Source organism: Phaseolus vulgaris, chromosome 8 (genome assembly GCF_000499845.2).
Source record: "Phaseolus vulgaris cultivar G19833 chromosome 8, P. vulgaris v2.0, whole genome shotgun sequence".
Lineage (NCBI taxonomy): Eukaryota > Viridiplantae > Streptophyta > Magnoliopsida > Fabales > Fabaceae > Phaseolus > Phaseolus vulgaris.
The window spans coordinates 62,332,376-62,350,796 of record NC_023752.2 but is presented as its reverse complement, the minus strand read 5'-3'; the positions used below and the strand labels follow the sequence as shown (position 1 = coordinate 62,350,796).

General features: G+C 34.6%; 2 protein-coding genes across 5 annotated transcripts; one reads left to right on the top strand and one right to left on the bottom strand.

Annotated features, from left to right (window-relative positions):
• Nucleotides 1-3,346: 3,346 nt before the first annotated feature.
• LOC137823932 (nuclear transcription factor Y subunit A-1-like) lies at nt 3,347-7,008 on the top strand. 4 transcript variants are annotated; one of them, XM_068629281.1, is made up of 6 exons: nt 3,347-3,694; nt 3,934-4,013; nt 4,780-5,070; nt 5,231-5,343; nt 5,810-5,974; nt 6,277-7,008. In XM_068629281.1, exons 3-6 carry the CDS (start codon nt 4,797-4,799, stop codon nt 6,637-6,639), a joined length of 915 nt encoding a protein of 304 aa, XP_068485382.1. In that variant the 5' UTR covers nt 3,347-3,694; nt 3,934-4,013; nt 4,780-4,796; the 3' UTR covers nt 6,640-7,008. The 4 variants fall into 4 exon arrangements, with proteins under 4 accessions (XP_068485382.1, XP_068485383.1, XP_068485384.1 ...); XM_068629282.1 differs by having other exon boundaries at nt 3,352-3,762; XM_068629283.1 differs by having other exon boundaries at nt 3,352-3,840.
• Nucleotides 7,009-7,439: 431 nt separating this feature from the next.
• LOC137823931 (probable amino acid permease 7) lies at nt 7,440-11,122 on the bottom strand. The gene is made up of 8 exons (XM_068629280.1): nt 10,953-11,122; nt 10,642-10,794; nt 10,250-10,486; nt 9,381-9,474; nt 8,955-9,169; nt 8,733-8,866; nt 8,428-8,658; nt 7,440-8,229 (listed from the first exon to the last, which is right to left on the bottom strand). The coding sequence occupies exons 2-8, from the start codon at nt 10,769-10,771 to the stop codon at nt 7,828-7,830; spliced, it is 1,443 nt and encodes a 480-aa protein (XP_068485381.1). The 5' UTR covers nt 10,772-10,794; nt 10,953-11,122; the 3' UTR covers nt 7,440-7,827.
• Between the last annotated feature and the right edge of the window lie 7,299 nt (nt 11,123-18,421).

The window sequence follows — 18,421 nt, the reverse complement described above, 5'->3', positions numbered from 1 at the left end:
GATTATTTCCCTTATTCCATTTAATTATGTTCAACTTGAACTGTTGAGTTAGATAAGCTCGAACCAACGAGTTATAAAAGGTTGCATAAACCAACCTAAGACTATTAGTCATATATGATTTAATACTCAAGTTCAATCTTCTTAAAGTCGAATTCTCGAACTTAGAGAACTTGTGTACTGTGGAGATAATATCTACTCATGAAGTAACTCTTAACCACCTGTCGTCTGAATAATAACAACCTAAACGTGTCTGTAGATATCAGTCATATTCTTAATAATCAAAATAGTTACTTATACATATCAAATGACATAAATCTATAAATGTAATCTAAAAAATATCACTAAAGTCTTCTACAGAAAAATCTCCAATTAACTTTATCGCTAAAGTTCGATAATTATTTTATAAATAAATCAATTCATTTATTCAACTTGAATTCTCCGAGTCTAGTCTACATCTTTATAAGAATCCATAGTTTATCAATAATACTTTTATTCAATAGCTACTTTTAAGAATTTTGTTATATATTTATAATAATTTTACCTACTTTAGATATTTAATACAATATTGATATGCGATAATGTTATAGAGAAAAAGCTACGGATGCTTTAGTTAACGTGTTGCGTGACAAAAGAAAGTGAAAACACTTAAGCTTTCATTTTAAAGTTGTTATATTATAAATTGTTAGTTAATTATAACAAAGAATAAAAAAAACTAAAGCACAACAGTTTCCCATGAGATCTTAAGCCTAGGTTTCCACAAGGATACAACTAAATGGCTACAAATTTATATATAATGCATTTCTGAGATTTGTTGGAGCAGTGAAGACCTATTGCGGCGGTTAAGTCAGTTGAAACCTTTTCAGTACAACTGTCACTATAATTGTTTTTTTTTTTAAATATTCACTTGCTTTATTTTAATTAATTTATATTAAAAAAATATAATTAACCATTTTCTATAAAATGTCATATTTATTTGTAGGGTATTACTATATACATGACAATGTAATGTCGTGGGCTAGCATATATAAGAGAGTGAGAATCTCAAAAAGTTACATATTATATTTTTATCTTATTAGAGCTAAAAAAAATTGCTTCATAGAGGATCATTCTTAGCAACGCCCTTCACGTGTGTAAGATTACCCATAAACTAAAAAAAGTTTAGGTCAATTCATTCAATTCAATAGTGTACAAAGATTAATGTAAATTCTTTAATATTTAAATTTTAACTTTCCCTTTAAAAATAAAATAAAATATACTTAAATGACCATAATTTTGTAATTATGAATAAATTTATTATTTTATCTTATATTCATCTAATTAAGTTTATTTTAGTCTTAATTATTATCTATGTTAATTTTGTGTTTTTAGCCGGAGTAAACGATCTGACAATATAGAGTTTAACTAGACAATATTAATGAAATGTCTTCCATTGTAAATGGATCGAATCACGCGAAAGTCCAATTTGCTTCTTTGAATCAAAACTAAAAACAAAATATAAGGAGAAAAATAAGATAATAAAATTCACGATGTCTCAAAAGCAAAATTGGAAGCAAATTATTTGCAAAGATGTAAAGAAACAATATTTGCAATTTAGTTAAAACTTAGTTGAAAATTGAGAATATGTGAACAAAATGTAAATCATAATATTTTTTTGATATCCTTGGAAAAAAAAACTTATAAAAATATACAAGTTTCAAGGAGAAATCATCCCGTTTTAGAGTTTGACAACGACATTAAAAAAACAGAGCATTGGGATTTTCTTAATTTTATTATTTTTTTCTTTGTAATTTTTTCGTTTTTCCTCTGCATGCAAGGCTAAACTCCTATGGGTTAGTTCTATTTTGATTTCACAATGAATTTTGAGGTTTATGTTATGAAGTTTTGTTCTTCAATTTTTTTATTACAAATTATGCTTTAATTTTGTCTTTTTTAAATTGAATTTTTGTCAAGGAAACTTTTTTTTAACACTTGTTGATAACTTAGTTTTTTCCCTTAATTAAATTTCTTGGTTAATTTGCTTAATTATAATGAATTTTCTTGTTCGCTTAGTTCGAGAGTTAGAAAATAAACATATCAAAATTATAAGATTGGAACTAGTGATATGCTGAATACATTATTAGACACGTGTTTTATTGATAATATTGTTAAATTTGATTACATTTGTTTAATCACGTTTGCAATTTGTGTGATAATCTTGGGATAACCAATAAAAGATTCATTGTGAATAAAACTATGTGTCAACCTATTTTCTCTATCTTGTTTTATTCGTCTATTGTTTTTAATTTATCTACATTACAATACAACAACTTAAAACCTCATTTGGTTGAGAGACGATTTAGGATTATTTGACTTTATCTATAATATCATTTATTAATTGTTGTTAAACGTTGAATGACAACTATTAGTATTTTATACACGAGTTAATGTTATTTCAACGCCAACAAAGAATATTTTAAAAACATTAAAAGCTTATTTATCGGCTGAGATAAAAAAAAACTAAAATAAGAATTAAATATTTATTAATTTTATTTAATATATAGTGTCATAAAGATTAAATAATTAATAATAATGATGATGAAAATAATACTATTATAAAAAAAATAATGACACTCAAGTTATTCTAGTGGTCAAAATTTGATGATGGTGGAATTATTATCAAAATTTAATTCAAAATGTTTAATAAAAATAACTTTTTTTTTGTGTTATTATTTTTATTTAGATTAGCAATCAAACATACTTTTAATTTGAGTGAACTAAAAATCATATAAAATACCCTGTTAAGCTTATTAAAAGTAAGAATCATCAAGAAATTAATCTTGATAAGTATAAATTTTGATGTGTATTAAAAAGTGGTGCCACGTTTTTGAAGCAATATTTATTGCATTTAGAAGTGAGAAAATTGTAATGGTTATGAGCTGTGAAGTCATAATACGTGTCCTTCTCACTCTTCACTCCTCACTGGCAGGTGAGGCTCACCTTTTCCCACTTTTTTAAGTAAACAAATAAATTTATTTTTATTTTTATGGTGGAGAATCAATAATTAATCCGAGGAAACTAAAAAAAGGGACACGTGGATCACTTTGCTGTCAATTCTACGACGCTGTGGGTCCCACTTCCAGGCCACGCGTTCACCGGATTCTGCTACTCGAGTGCGTGTCACGTGCCCCAGAAATTTTGTTTCTTTTTCCTTCTTCGGTGGCTCTGATACCCTCACCCACCCCTTCTCACTTCCTACCACCTTTCTCCTTTTCCCTCCCACTTCACTCCACGTGTGCCCTTCTCCTGCGTGATGCTCACGTCATCATCGTATGTCACTTGAAATTTATGCCCCAACACTGGACTAAACATCTTAGTCTTGTTAAGATTGTTTTTGTTTTCACTTTTAACTCATCTTATTGTTTCTCACCAATTTCTTTATCCTCTTATAATAACAACAACAACAACTCAAGTGAGACATCAACACACAACACCCCAATTTCTACAGATAGCAAAGTTCCTTTTTTTTTCATTTGCCTCCCACCTCCCCAATTTCCTTGATCATCTGGGGAGTTTGGTCTAATTCTGATTCCTTCTCTCTGGGGGGCTTTTGAGGATTAGGGTTTTGGAGGGTGATTCTTGTGTTTGCTTCATTAGGGGGGTCTTTGTGTGATCTGAGTGTAAGGATTCTGTGTCTGCATGTGTGAATTCTGTCAAGGTATCACCTGGAACTTTTTTTCCATGGCATGTGATGTGGGTGGGAGATTGTTTCTGGTTGTTAATGAGGTAGAATTGGGATTTTGTTGCATGTACTAGGATCAGATACACCTTCAAATTTTGTTGCTTGTTAGACCAGTATCTAAGGTTGCATGTTGGAATCTCCCCTGTTGCTGTTTGGTTTTGTGACTAAATATGGCAGAAACCAATGTTTCTGAATGTCGTGATTTTGTTTTCTAGGGGCATTTGGTTGCTGGGCACTAGGAGTTGAAAGATTTTAGCTTTACCTTTAAACAGTTGCAGCTCCTGCTGAAGATCAAGTAAGAGCAAAATGAAAGCTTTGTTTTAAGCATCTGTTTTGTCTTTTCATGAAGAATTTTAATTATTTTGAGTGGGGGTTTCTCAATTTCCTTAACTTGAACATGTGTTATAATTTTATGCATCTACGAGGCTATGACATGTTTTAATATGGCTTTTCTATATCAATCTGCATTTTAAGGGGTTGTACTCAAGAACACAGTAAGGTTTTTTAGTATGAACATTGTTCGAAAGATACTGTTTTCCAAACCTTTTGAGTTATGAGTACATGAACATTTGTCATTACCCTAGAAAGAGTTCTCGCTTTTTCTTCTTGACCAGTATCAAGTTTATGCTCTTACTTCCACCTTTTGCTGCACTTCTGTGATTAATGATCTATTTTTAAAAAATAAAAATCAGATTAGGGAAGCCATAAATAAACCATAAATTATTGGTCTTGAGCAGAGTTATGTTCCAAACTTCCAACATCCCCAGAGTTATCATCAAAGGTTGAAACTACACACTTGTTTGTCTTGTTTCACTTGTTATCATGTTTCTTGTGAACTCAATTGTATTTCGTGACTTCAATAAGCCTTTCAATCATTAACAAAGCTGTGAATTGGGCTTTGACATCATACTCATCAGTTTGTGCCTGCACTTCAATGTTTCTGAGACAATTATGGCTATAGTTTTCATTAAATCACGTGAATCTGTTTAACAAATACCTTGATTATCCATGCTTTTAATGTTAATGGAGGTTTTCTTACTGTAAGTTCAATATTTTTGTAGGGATCTGGAGATAAGATATGCCATCCAAATCTGAAACTGCTAATCAGCCAAGGTCTAATCCACATTCCTTTGCACCTAACAATGTTTATTCTGAGCCCTGGTGGCGAGGTATTCAGTACAATTCTGTTCCACAAGCAATGTCAGGGGTGAATGCATCAAATTCATCTTCACTTGAACGCCCCAATGGCGATTCAGAATCCAGTGAAGATCAATCTTTGTCCAATAACGGGGTGAATGAGGAAGACGATGATGCCACCAAAGAATCGCAACCCACTGCTCCTAATCAAGCAGGTGCTTTAGATTATATTGTAAAGAAAAAAAATACAGACATGGAAATCTGGAAAGAAAACATTTGCTTGTATATAATGCCTCAAATTATGTTGATGTGAATTTTTTTCTTTATTTCCAAGCGTTACAGGCTTACTGGAATATTATATTATTTTATTGGCAGGAAATTATGGACAAGAGCACCAAGCCATGCTGCATTCTTCAACATCTGCACCTTCTAGGCGTGATGACTGCCTTACACATGCTCCACAACTGGAACTTATTGGCCATTCATTTGTAAGCCTTGCCCTCATGATCTTATTTTTAGTGCAAAGAGAAGGCGCAAAGATCATAGCTTTATGTTATGACTATGTTTAATAGCATTAACTTTTGCTGTTCTTACTTGTCTATGATGAAAATTCTATAATTGGAAAAATTATAGATCCGTTGCATGCTTGTGTGATGGATCCTAGTATACTTCAAATTCTAACTAGAGGCATGTGCCACAAATCCTTATTATGGGAACAGTTGGATGTGAGACTAACCAGTGTTCTTACATGATAAAAGCTTTCTTCCTGTAGTTTGTCAAACTCACTGTTTTGCATGTCTCATAAATCAGTATGGTGAGATGTAATTTTTGCATAGCCCCCAAAGGATAGATTCTTGCTATATGATAAAATCACTATTTAGTCTATTTTCTGTTTCAAACTATGGTGATATTGGGAGGATAAATAACCTTATTATATATATTTTTTTCTGTTAGGGATATGCTCCTTTTATAGGAATGCCTCATGCCAGAATGGCTTTGCCGCTTGAGATGGCTCAAGAGCCTGTTTATGTGAATGCCAAACAATACCAAGGAATTCTGAGACGAAGACAGGCTCGTGCTAAGGCAGAGCTTGAAAAGAAATTAATAAAAGTCAGAAAGGTACAAATGAGCAGTGACTAATGTTTCTGTAATCATGTTTCTTACTCCATAGTTCTGTAGTTAATTTTTGCCTTGTCTATTTTGGAAAGTGATATATCTCAACTCAACACATTAAAATCAGTAGAAGAGTTTAGCATTGTGTTCTTTGGGTCTCAAATTTTCTTTTCTTCATTAAGGTTGATACAACTCAAAATTTGTTTTGATCGAGACAGGTTGGCTCTAGTATAGTGCTAATGCTTAATATTTTGTACATGTAAATCTGGGATCCCCCTTTGGGTATGCTAACCTCTGATTTTTGGCAGCCATATCTTCATGAATCTCGGCATCAGCATGCTATGAGAAGAGCAAGAGGTAATGGAGGGCGTTTTGCAAAGAAAACTGAGGTCGAGGCTTCAAGCCACACGAACAAGGAAAAGGATATGGGTGCAGGGCCAGTCCCCTCTGATTCTGCTAAGACCTGGAACTCTCCCAGTGTGCAACAAGACACGAGAGAATCTCAAGTGCATGAGAGATTTGGAAAACACAACTATGCAAATGTTTTGCAGTCATCGTCTGCATTTTGTTTGCACTCGGGTGAGAGAGTTGAGGAAGGGGTCTGTTCAGGTCAACAACGGGGAAGCATCTCATCTGAGCAAACCTCACAGAGGCGTCTTGCTATTCAGTAAACCACTGCATCGGTTGATGGTAAGGTTGGTGTGTAATTGAGGGAAGTAGTTACCTATCTGTAAACATTGGCAATTTGCATGCCTTGCGGCAAATCATTCTTGGCTGTGTTTATGCTAATCATCATATGGGGGAAGAAGAATGATTGATTGGGCCAGATATTTCTCTTGTTGAAGTCAACCAATCCTTCGTCATATTCTCTATTTTTTTTTTTCATTTTGTACAATGTTAAGCAGGTAGCAAAGTCAAGCCAACGGATTATCAGACTTTATGGAACAAAAACTTTCTTCTGAGTCACTTTCTGGAGGCTTTATTTCATGTTGTCACGCTTGGTTGTTAATGTTAAAGTATGAGACATGATATTAGTTTAAGTGCACAGTTGTATTTGCATTTTGTAATTTCACCGTTTTTTTGTGTGATCCACAAGAAAGTTCAACTTATCTCGTTAACAAAACTTGTAATAGCTATTGGGTAATCAAATCACAAATGCTTCATGAAAACGTCCAAGTTCAGTTTGCCTTGAATGTTTTGCACTTTAATAGTAAATTTTCGCGACAATGGGATGAATTGGAATAAGTAGGAGTTTTCAGAAGACGATACCTTACACCGTATGTGCTGTCATGTTTAAACTTTGAAGTGTGTAGTTCTGCTTTCATGCCAACAATTTACATCTTAAGAGGTATCTCAACATCTTAAATGAAATCGACTAGTTTCTCAGGAGGATCATGCCAAGAAACACTTCACATATGACATTAAGCTTTTGCAACAGAATCACAGCATACAGCTAGGTACAACCTTGGAATTCTTGAACTGCAACGTTGCATTCATCAATGTTCTTAGCAATTTTTTTCTATATCAAAAGGTGATCAATTACAGAACCAATAGTCCCATTGAAAATATCAGAGATTCTGCACGTTTAATGTCCAACCGGATTCAGTGCAGTCATCTCTATTCTTTGCATTGTTGTTGAATAAAGACAGGACAGTTCAGATCTCAAATACATGTTTCAAGTCTAATTTACGGAGAAAATAAATAAATAAAAGTTGTCCAATCTTCATCTGATGGTTCCAAGTCACTGACTCTGTGAATGATTGGAAAATCCATTGCAGATGATCAGGATCATTTTGGGTCTTCAAAGTAGAAAATAAACTACTTTCTTAGCCTCAATACCTGAGAGGTCTCAAAGCTTCTCAGCCAATTTTTTCAGTTACTATTCCTTTAACACATCCAGTGAGAGTGAACAACCCAAAAACAAAGCCAAAAATGCTGAAAGTCCGAAGCAGGACCCACTTAGTCGTCCATGCTACAGTACAGGATTGATTCAAATATATTTCCACTGGAAAATATATGGTCAATGGCCAAAATATTATGCTACCCAGAACCCCCAAAATCTGGTTGAAGTAGGGAAAGACCATTGCAATCACAACTGTTGATGCAACATAAGCAGTTCTGAAAGACAGGCTGAGAAAATTAAGTTCAAAGGCTGGTAGCAACGGGAGTTTCAAAATATATGTGTGATTCACAAATTCACTATCTGGGAAATTAAAACGGAACCAACTCTCAACAGTGGCAAAAAGTGGCTGGCAATACACCTGCACCAAAAGAAAGTAGATGAATTAAATGAACACGCATTCTACCATAGAAGATGAGTGACAGCAAACATATTACAAATATCATAACTGGCAAAATGTTTACACTATATGATGATTTTGTGAGAATACAGGAATTGAAGAAATAATAAAAAGGGAGCACCCAAAAAACTTGATATGGTATCTCTATATTTAATGTACCTGATATGAACCAACTAGGTGAACCACTATACAAACGTTAGCAAAGTTCACAAGCCAGTAAGACGACTTAGAGGATTCAAACCCTGTTAAAAGGTTTCCTGGTGTATTATCACCAAAGGCAGCATATCCAGCACCTCCACAACTGAGGTACATAAATGTTGTGACAGTGACCGCAATTACTGAGGCCTTCTTCATGGTTTGGTTTTCTGGTGGAGGTGATTTTAAAGTATCCTTCATTGCAGTAAATTATATCAGCCTTTATAGGTAAAGTTAGAGTCTCGTATGTGAGTTTGCAGGGTATATACCTGTATTTCCATAAGAATTGTTGAGAATGGAAATGAGAAAGATATGTCACCAAGAGCTTGAGAAACCAGCCATAACTTTCCAGTTCCACTGGAGGTACTGATTCCTCCAATGCTACCCTCAGCATGTCCTTTCTCTGAGCAAAGTTTTGTCATAAAATTATACACATTTATCTGATCAAAACTAATACTTTTGGTGGGCCTTAGCCAAGGCTCCTATCATACCTATGATTTTTGCAATAGAAAGTCCCATTCCTATGAAAGAATAAGTAAAGGACATAATTGCAGCAACAACCGACAACCATTCAATGTTATGGAAGTTGGGTATCTGTGAGAGAATAATTTGGACAGCGCCAAAAAGCAGCATGTAGTATGCATCTACAGATTCACATGATGCTTCACTCCCTTTGTTATGGTAACAAAATGAATGTTGGATTGTTCTGCAGCCACAAATACAAAAATAGCTCTAAATTAATATTGGCAATCATATGGTGTTATTCTGGGGACAGACTCATGTTTCCTTAGTGGAGTACCAGTGAAAAAATCTTGTTTCGCAAAGCATCCATAGATAAACAGAGGGAAAGAAGAGCAAAAAAAAAAAAGAAAATGTCATAACATGAGAGAAACCAGTAAGATAAGTCATCAACACACCTTAAGCTGATAGCTGTTGTAATGACGAAGGCAATTGCAAAACCATACAAACTTATATTCACAAGAAGGCCACTGAGCCGTCCATTGCTTATTCCTGTAAACACCCAAAGATGATCTTATCATATAAATAGCATTCTTTCCAGTAAAAATGTGGTACCAAGATGTTATTTTGTTGTTGTAATGCATTACTGTAAGGAATATCCTTGGTTGTTCATCGAGACTAAGTTCTTTTGGAAGATTTGGAAACACTCAAAAGTGAGTTCTCAACTAGATTTTTTCCACGCACAAGAGTTAGGATTCAAACTCCTAACCACATGCATAGACGAACAGAGCTCAACACCACTAAAAGGTAAATGAATCAGCTTTAGCTTGTTTCCTTATTAAATTAATACCAGGAGTCTTATCAGTATAAACGATATCACATCAAATCAATGTCAATTTCAGAATATTTAGTTTCTATACTCTTTTCTTCCTTCCCTACCCAAGTCCCTATAATCTCATCACTATGAAATTAACATTGAATCTGTCTCTAATCTATACAACACATTGTTCATGCAAAGAAGACAAAACATCCAAGTTCATCACCATTCAAAGATAGGTTTCTGCCTCTCAACCAGATTTTTTTTTTCCATACACAAAGGTAATGCAAGATTGGAAGGAACATCCCAGGCAATTCATCAAGACTAATTTTTTTGGGTGATCTGGAAACACTCAAAAGTGAGTTATCCCCTACCAACTACATTATTTCCATAAACGAGTCAGTATTTGAACCCCTTGACCACATGCTTAAATGAACCAAGCTCATCATCACTCACATCAGTCACCTGGTGGCATGCTATAAAAGAAAGTAGAAAGGGAATTGTGCGTACCTAAATGCAAATGGACAACATCAAGGTAGGAGGCACTCCTGTTTGGACCTAGTTCAGGATGAGGATGGCGATAAGTATTGCATAGAAGAAAAGAAGAGAATAGAGTGATGGAAGCAATGAGAATGACTGAGAGTGGCCCTGCAAGCCAACCGAGCTGTGCAGTGCTCCATGGCAAAGACAGCACTCCCGATCCTATCACCCCAGTAACTATATGTGCCACTGCTGTCCACACCGTCCCTTTTATTCACAAAGTCAAATTCAGCCCAATCCAATTCATCCCATTCACAACAAACACAAACATATTAGTTAGTAATAGCATGATGAAATAGATAGATCACTATTCACTTTTGCACTAAACATTCAAGATCAAACACAAACAAAACAACACGTACCTGTCCTTTCGAGAGAGCTAGATTTGGTGAGCAACAGTGGGATGTTGTCACTTGACTCAAGTGCCTCACCCATCTTCTCATTCACACCTATTCCTATATCAGATGAGATGATATGTGCCCCCTCCCCCATCTGGTCAAATCCTGAGATGGGACCTTAAATACAAACAGAGAAAGGGAAAAAAATTGATTTTTCTTTTATTGTGTTGTTAGAGAGAATATGATGAGAAAAGGGTCAAAAGGTCATGTGAGAAGGAAGGACGGAGAAATAAGAATTGTAACGACCGAGGCAGATCAAGGTAGATGATACTTACTTGTCAACAACAAAAAAAAGTTGCTTTTTTTTATGGTTTTTGTCGATGTTTCACAGAAGATGGTCCCATATTCTTGAGAGTCGTAGATGAGTTGTGTTTGTGGCTTGAGGTTTTTGGCTCGTCACTTTCACCTAAACAACAAAACCTGTTCCAAATCTTTATATGACTGTGCCGAAAAGTCTCGATTGTTGTAGAATTTAGGTTAGAATTTCCCCACAAAGGTTTAGATAAAAAAGATTAAGTTTGTTTGTAACTATAATTTTGTTTGTTTGTAACTTATCTAGCGGAGACAATTATAAGTAACTATAATTTTTTGAAATGTATTATATAAATTAATAATAAAAATTTATGTATTTTTTTTATTATAATAAAAAATTATATAATAAATTCAAACGTTTAGAAAATTAATGTATTTTTTATTTTTAAAATTATATTAAAATGTCATAAATTCAACAAATACTTTTTAATTTTAATACTGATAGATATTCTGCGAGAGTTCGATATGTATGTTCGACGAACACACTATTTAAGAGACGTGTCTAATCTTACATAATTATTTTAAAAAATAATGAGTAAATATATTATAAATTCAAGTTTGATAAAAAAAATTTACTAAAACCTGGTTTGCACTTAAAAAAAAGTTTTCAATTAGTTACTTAATAAATATTTAAAAACAATAAAATAAATCTATGTAGATCAGGGGCCTCACCCGAGCACATAAGTGTGTTATTTGGGCTAGTAAGGTCTATAAAGACGAGGAGATATAGGGAAGAAAAACCACGACATTTTGTTTTAGAAAAACCGGTTTTGTTCACACTCGGTTTGGGTCTTACTACGCCCTATTCCTTGGGTCTTTTGGTCTGAAAATTTTACCAGACATTCGTCATTGTGTGTATTGAGTTTTGGCGGAGATTTGAGTCCCAGATTCGTCCCACAAGATTTTCAATAATTTTTTTATTCATCACTGTCAGGGTTGATTGAAAGGAAGGTTCGTTTGTCTGTGAGACTGTTTGATTTTTTTTCCAAGGTGAATACTCATCCGTTTGATGTGAAATTTGTCCCGTTTTGTCCCAAATTAAGTCCATATTCTTACGTGGAATTTCAGGAAAAAATTATTCCGGGATAATTTTTCTGAAATTTTGTGAAAAACCAAGGCTATCATCTAGCAATATTTGTGAAATTTCGCCATACTTTCTGCAATTTTATTCTGTGTTGAAAAATTGCGTTGAAAAATTCACACAAGTACTTTCATGTGTTGTTTGCACCCTGCGAAGAACGCACGTCCATAAACAAATCACAAAAAGGAGATATAGGGAAGAAAAGTCAGGACATTTTGTTTTCGGAAAATCGGTTTTGTTCACTCTCGGTCTAAGTCTCACTACGCCCTATTCCTTGGGTCTTTTGATCTGAAAATTTTACCAGACATTCGTCATTGTGTGTATTGAGTTTTGGCTAAGATTTGAGCCCCAGATTCATCCAACAAGATTTTCAATAAATTTTTTATTCATCACTGCCACGGTTGAAAGGAAGGTTCGCTTGTGTGTGAGACTGTTTGATTTTTTTCCTATGTGAATACTCATCCGTTTGAGGTGACATTTGTCGCGTTTTGTCCCAAATTCAGTCCAGATTCTTACGTGGAATATCAGGAAAAAATTATTGTGGGACAATTTTTCGGAAATTTTGTGCAAAACCAAGGCTATCCTCTAGCAAAATTTATGAAATTTCGCCCTACTTTCTGCAATTTTATTCTGTGTTGAAAAATTCACACAAGTACTTTCATGTGCTGTTTGCACCCTGCGAATGAGGCACGTCCATAAACAAATCACAAAAAGGAGATATAGGGAAAAAAGCCAGGACATTTTGTTTTTGGAAAACCGGTTTTGTTCACTCTTGGTCTAGGTCTTACTACGCCTTATTCCTTTGGTCTTTTGGTCTGAAATTTTACCAGACATTCATCATTGTGTGTATTGAGTTCTGGCTGAGATTTGAGCCCTAGATTCGTCCCACAAGATTTTCAATAAATTTTTTATTCATCACTGTCAGGGTTGAAAAGAAGGTTCGTTTGTGTGTGAGATTGTTTGATTTTTTTCCAAGGTGAATACTCATCCGTTTAACGTGAAATTTGTCACGTTTTTTCCCAAATGCAGTCCAGATTCTTACGTGGAATTTCAAGAAAAAATTATTCCGGGACAATTTTTCTGAAATTTTGTGAAAAACCAAGGCTATCCTCTAGCAAAATTTGTGAAATTTCGCCATACTTTCTGAAGTTTTATTCTGTGTTGAAAAATTGCGTTGAAAAATTCACACAAGTACTTTAATGTGCTGTTTGCACCCTGAGAAGGAGGCACGTCCATAAACAAATCACATAAAGGAGATATAGGAAAGAAAAGCCAGGACATTTTGTTTTCGAAAAACCGGTTTTGTTCATTCTCGATCTCGGTCTTACTACGCCCTATTCCTTGGGTCTTTTGGTCTGAAAATTTTACCAGACATTCGTCATTGTGCGTATTAAGTTTTGGCTAAGATCTGAGCCCCAGATTCGTCCCACAATATTTTTAATAAATTTTTTATTCATCACTACCAAGGTTGAAAGGAAGGTTCGTTTGTGTGTGAAACTGTTTGATTTTTTTCCTAGGCGAATACTCATCCGTTTGACGTTAAATTTGTCGCGTTTGTCCCAAATTCAGTCCAGATTCTTACGTGGAATTTCAGGAAAAAATTATTCTTGGACAATTTTTCTGAAATTTTGTGAAAAACCAAGCAAAATTTGTGAAATTTCGTCCTACTCTTTGCAATTTTATTCTGTGTCAAAAAATTGCATTGAAATATTCACACAAGTACTTTCATGTGCTGTTTGCACCCTCCGAAGGATGCACGTCCATAAAAAAATCGCAAAAAGGAGGTATAAGGAAGAAAAGTGAGAAAGTAGGGCGAAATTTCACAAATTTTGATAGAGGATAGTCTTGGTTTTTCACAAAATTTCAGAAAAATTGTCCCATAATTTTTTTTTCCTAAAAATCCACGTAAGAATCTAGACTGAATATGGGACGAAACGCGACAAATTTCACGCCAAACGGATGAGTATTCACCTAGGAAAAAAATCAAACAGTCTCACACACAAACGAACCTTCCTTTACACCCTAGCATTGATGAATAAAAAATTTCTTGAAAATCTTGTGGAACGAATCTGGGGCTCAATTCTCAGCCAAAACTCAATACACACAATGACGAATGTTTGGTAAAATTTTGAGACCAAAAGACCCAAGGAATAGGGCGTAGTAAGACCCAGACCTAGAGTGAACAAAACTTATTTTCCGAACACAAAATGTTCTGACTTTTCTTCCCTGTATCTTCTTTTTGTTATTTTTTTATGGACGTGCCTCATTCGGACGGTGCAAACAGCACATGCAAATACTTGTTTGATTTTTTCAACGCAATTTTTCAACACAGAATAAAATTGCAAAAAGTAAGGTGAAATTTCACATATTTTGCTATCGCCTTGGATTTTCACAAAATTAAAGAAAAATTGTCCCGAAATAATTTTTTCCTTAGATTCCACGTAAGAATCTGAACTGAATTTGGAAGAAAATGCGACAAATTACACGTCAAACGGATGAGTATTCACCTAGGAAAAAAATCAAATAGTTTCACACACAAACGAACCTTCCTTTCAACATTGGCAGTGATGAATAAAAAATTTATTGAAAATCTTGTGGGACGAATTTGGGGCTCAAATCTTAGCCAAAACTCAATACACACAATGACAAATGTCTGGTAAAATTTTCAGACCAAAAGACCCAAGGAATAGGGCGTAGTAAGACCCAAACCGAGAGTGAACAAAACCGGTTTTCCGAAAAAAAAATGTTTTCACTTTTCTTACCTATATCTCCTTTTTGTTATTTTTTTATTAACGTCCCTCCTTCGGAGGGTGCAAATAGCAAATGAAAGTACTTGTGTGAATTTTTCAACGCAATATCTCAACAAAGAATAAAATTGCAGAAAGTATGGCGAAATTTCAAAAATTTTGCTAAAGGATATCCTTGGTTTTTCACAAATTTCACGTCAATCGGATGAGTATTCACCTAGAAAAAAATGAAACAGTTTCACACACAAACGAACCTTCCTTTCAACCCTGACACTGATGAATAACAAATTTATTGAAAATCTTGTGGGGCGTATCTGGAGCTCAAATCTCAGCCAAAACTCAATACACAAAATGAAGAATGTCTGGTAAAATTTTCAGATCAAAAGACCCAAGGAATATGGTGTAGTAAGACCCAGACAGAGAATGAACAAAACCGGTTTTCCGAAAACAAAATGTCCTGGCTTTTCTTCCCTATATCTCCTTTTTGTGATTTGTTTATGGACCTGCCTCCTTCGCAGGGTGCAAACAGCACATGAAAGTACTTGTGTGAATTTTTTAACGCAATTTTTCAACACATAATAAAATTGCAGAAAGTATGGCGAAATTTCACAAATTTTCTTAAGGATAGCCTTGGTTTTTCACAAAATTTCAGAATAATTGTCCTAGAATAATTTTTTCTTGAAATTCCACATAAGAATCTGGACTGAATTTGGGACAAAACGCGACTAATTTCACGACAAACGGATGAGAATTCACCTAGGAAAAAAATCAAATAGTTTCACACACAAACGAACCTTTATTTCAACCCTGGCAGTGATGAATAAAAAATTTATTGAAAATCTTGTGGGGCGTATCTGGAGCTCAAATCTCAGCCAAAACTCAATACACACAATGACGAATGTGTGGTAAAATTTTCAGACCAAAAGACTCAAGGAATAGGGCGTAGTAAGACCCAGACCGAGAGTGAACAAAACCGGTTTTACGAAAACAAAATGTCCTGGCTTTTCTTCCCTATATCTCCTTTTTGTAATTTGTTTATGGATGTGCGTCCTTCGCAGGGTGCAAACAACACATGAAAGTACTTGTGTGAATTTTTCAACACAGAATAAAATTGCAGAAAGTAGGGCGAAATTTCACAAATATTGCTAGAGGATAACCTTGGTTTTTCAAAAAATTTCAGAAAAATTGTCCTGGAATAATTTTTTCTTGAAATTCTACGTAAGAATGTGGACTGAATTTGGGACAAAACGCTACAAATTTCACGTCAAACGGATGAGTATTCACCTAGGAAAAAAATCAAACAGTTTCACAAACAAACGAACCTTCCTTTCAACCCTGGCAGTGATGAATAAAATTTTTATTAAAAATCTTGCGGGACGAATCTGGGGCTCAAATCTTAGCCAAAACTCAATACACACAATGACTAAAGTCTGGTAAAATTTTCAGACCAAAAGACCCAAGGAATAGGGCGTAGCAAGACCCAGACCGAGAGTGAACAAAACCGATTTTCCGAAAACAAATTCTCGTAGCTTTTCTTCCCTATATCTCTTTTTTGTGATTTGTTTATGGACGTGCCTCCTTCGTAGGGTGCAAACAGCACATGAAAGTACTTGTGTGAATTTTTCAACGCAATTTTTCAACACAGAATAAAATTGCAGAAAGTAGGGCGAAATTTCACAAATTTTGCTATATGATATAGCCTTGTTTTATCACAAAATTTCAGAAAAATTGTCCTGGAATAATTTTTTCTTGAAATTCCACGTAAGAATCTGGACTGAATTTGGGACAAAACACGACAAATTTCACGTTAAACGGATGAGTATTCACCTAGGAAAAAAATCAAACATTTTCACAAACAAACGAACCTTCCTTTCAACCCTGGCAGTGATGAATAAAAAATTTATTAAAAATCTTGTGGGACGAATCTGAGGCTCAAATCTCAGCCAAAACTGAATACACACAATGACTAATGTCTGGTAAAATTTTCAGACCAAAAGACCCAAGAATAGGGTGTAGCATGACCCAGACCGAGAGTGAACAAAACCGGTTTTCCGAAAACAAAATCTCCTAGCTTTTCTTTCCTATATCTCCTTTTTGTGATTTGTTTATGGGCGTGCCTCCTTCGCAGGGTGCAAACAGCACATGAAAGTACATGTGTGAATTTTTCAACGCAATTTTTCAATACAAAATAAAATTGCAGAAAGTAAGGCGAAATTTCCCAAATTTTGCTAGATGATAGCCTTGTTTTTTCATAAAATTTCAGAAAAATTGTCCCGGAATAATTTTTTCCTAAAATTCCACGTAAGAATTTGGACTGAATTTGGGACAAAACGCGAAAAATTTTACGTCAAACGAATGAGTATTCACCTAGGAAAAAAATGAAACAGTTTCACACACAAACGAACCTTCCTTTCAACTTTGGTAGTGATGAATAAAAAATTTATTGAAAATCTTGTGGGGCGTATCTGGGGCTCAAATCTCAGCCAAAACTCAATACACATAATGACGAATGTGTGGTAAAATTTTCAGACCAAAAGACCCAAGGAATAGGGTGTAGTAAGACCCAGACCAAGAGTTAACAAAACCGGTTTTCTGAAAAGAAAATGTCCTGGCTTTTCTTCCCTATATCTCCTTTTTGTGATTTGTTTATTGACGTGCCTCCTTCGCAGGGTGCAATCAGCACATGAAAGTACTTGTGTGAATTTTTCAACGCAATTTTTCAACACAGAATAAAATTGCAGAAAGTAGGACTAAATTTCACAAATTTTGCTAGAGGATAGCGTTGGGTTTTCACAAAATTTCAGAAAAATTGTACTGGAAGAATTTTTTCCTGAAATTCCACGTAAGAATCTGGACTAAATTTGGGACAAAACGGGACAAATTTTAGGTCAAACGGATGAGTATCCCCGTAGGAAAAAAATCAAACAGTTTCACACACAAACGAACATTCCTTTCAACCCTGGCAGTGATGAATAAAAAATTTATTAAGAATCTTGTGGGACGAATCTGGTGCTCAAATCTCAGCCAAATCTCAATACACACAATGACGAATGTCTGGTAAAATTATCAGACCAAAAGACCCAAGGAATAGGGCGTAGTAAGACCCAGACCGAGAGTGAACATAACCGGTTTTCCGAAAACAAAATGTCCTGACTTTTCTTCCCTATATCTCCTTTTTGTGATTTGTTTATGGTCGTGCCTCCTTCGCAGGGTGCAAACAACACATGAAAGTACTGGTGTGAATTTTTCAACACAATTTTTCAACATAAAATAAAATTGCAGAAAGTATGGCGAAATTTCACAAATTTTGCTAGTGGAAATACTTAGCTTGATCCAAGATAAGACAGTTTCTTCTTGCACCCCTGCATTTTTCTTCCAGCACCCCACAATTTGGTAAATTCTGAAACTGACCTTCATCTGTTATTTGAATTCGGGATCTGTGAGTGTGATACGGATTCATCATTCCGGAAGTGAATAATGTTGCATTCTGGATGAGGGGGTGTTATAGAAGCAAATTTTGCATTAATTGTTGATTTCTGGATTGTTGAATTCGGCAGCTTAATTTCTATTACGGATTGGTGAATCCGAAATGATTTTTTTCAAT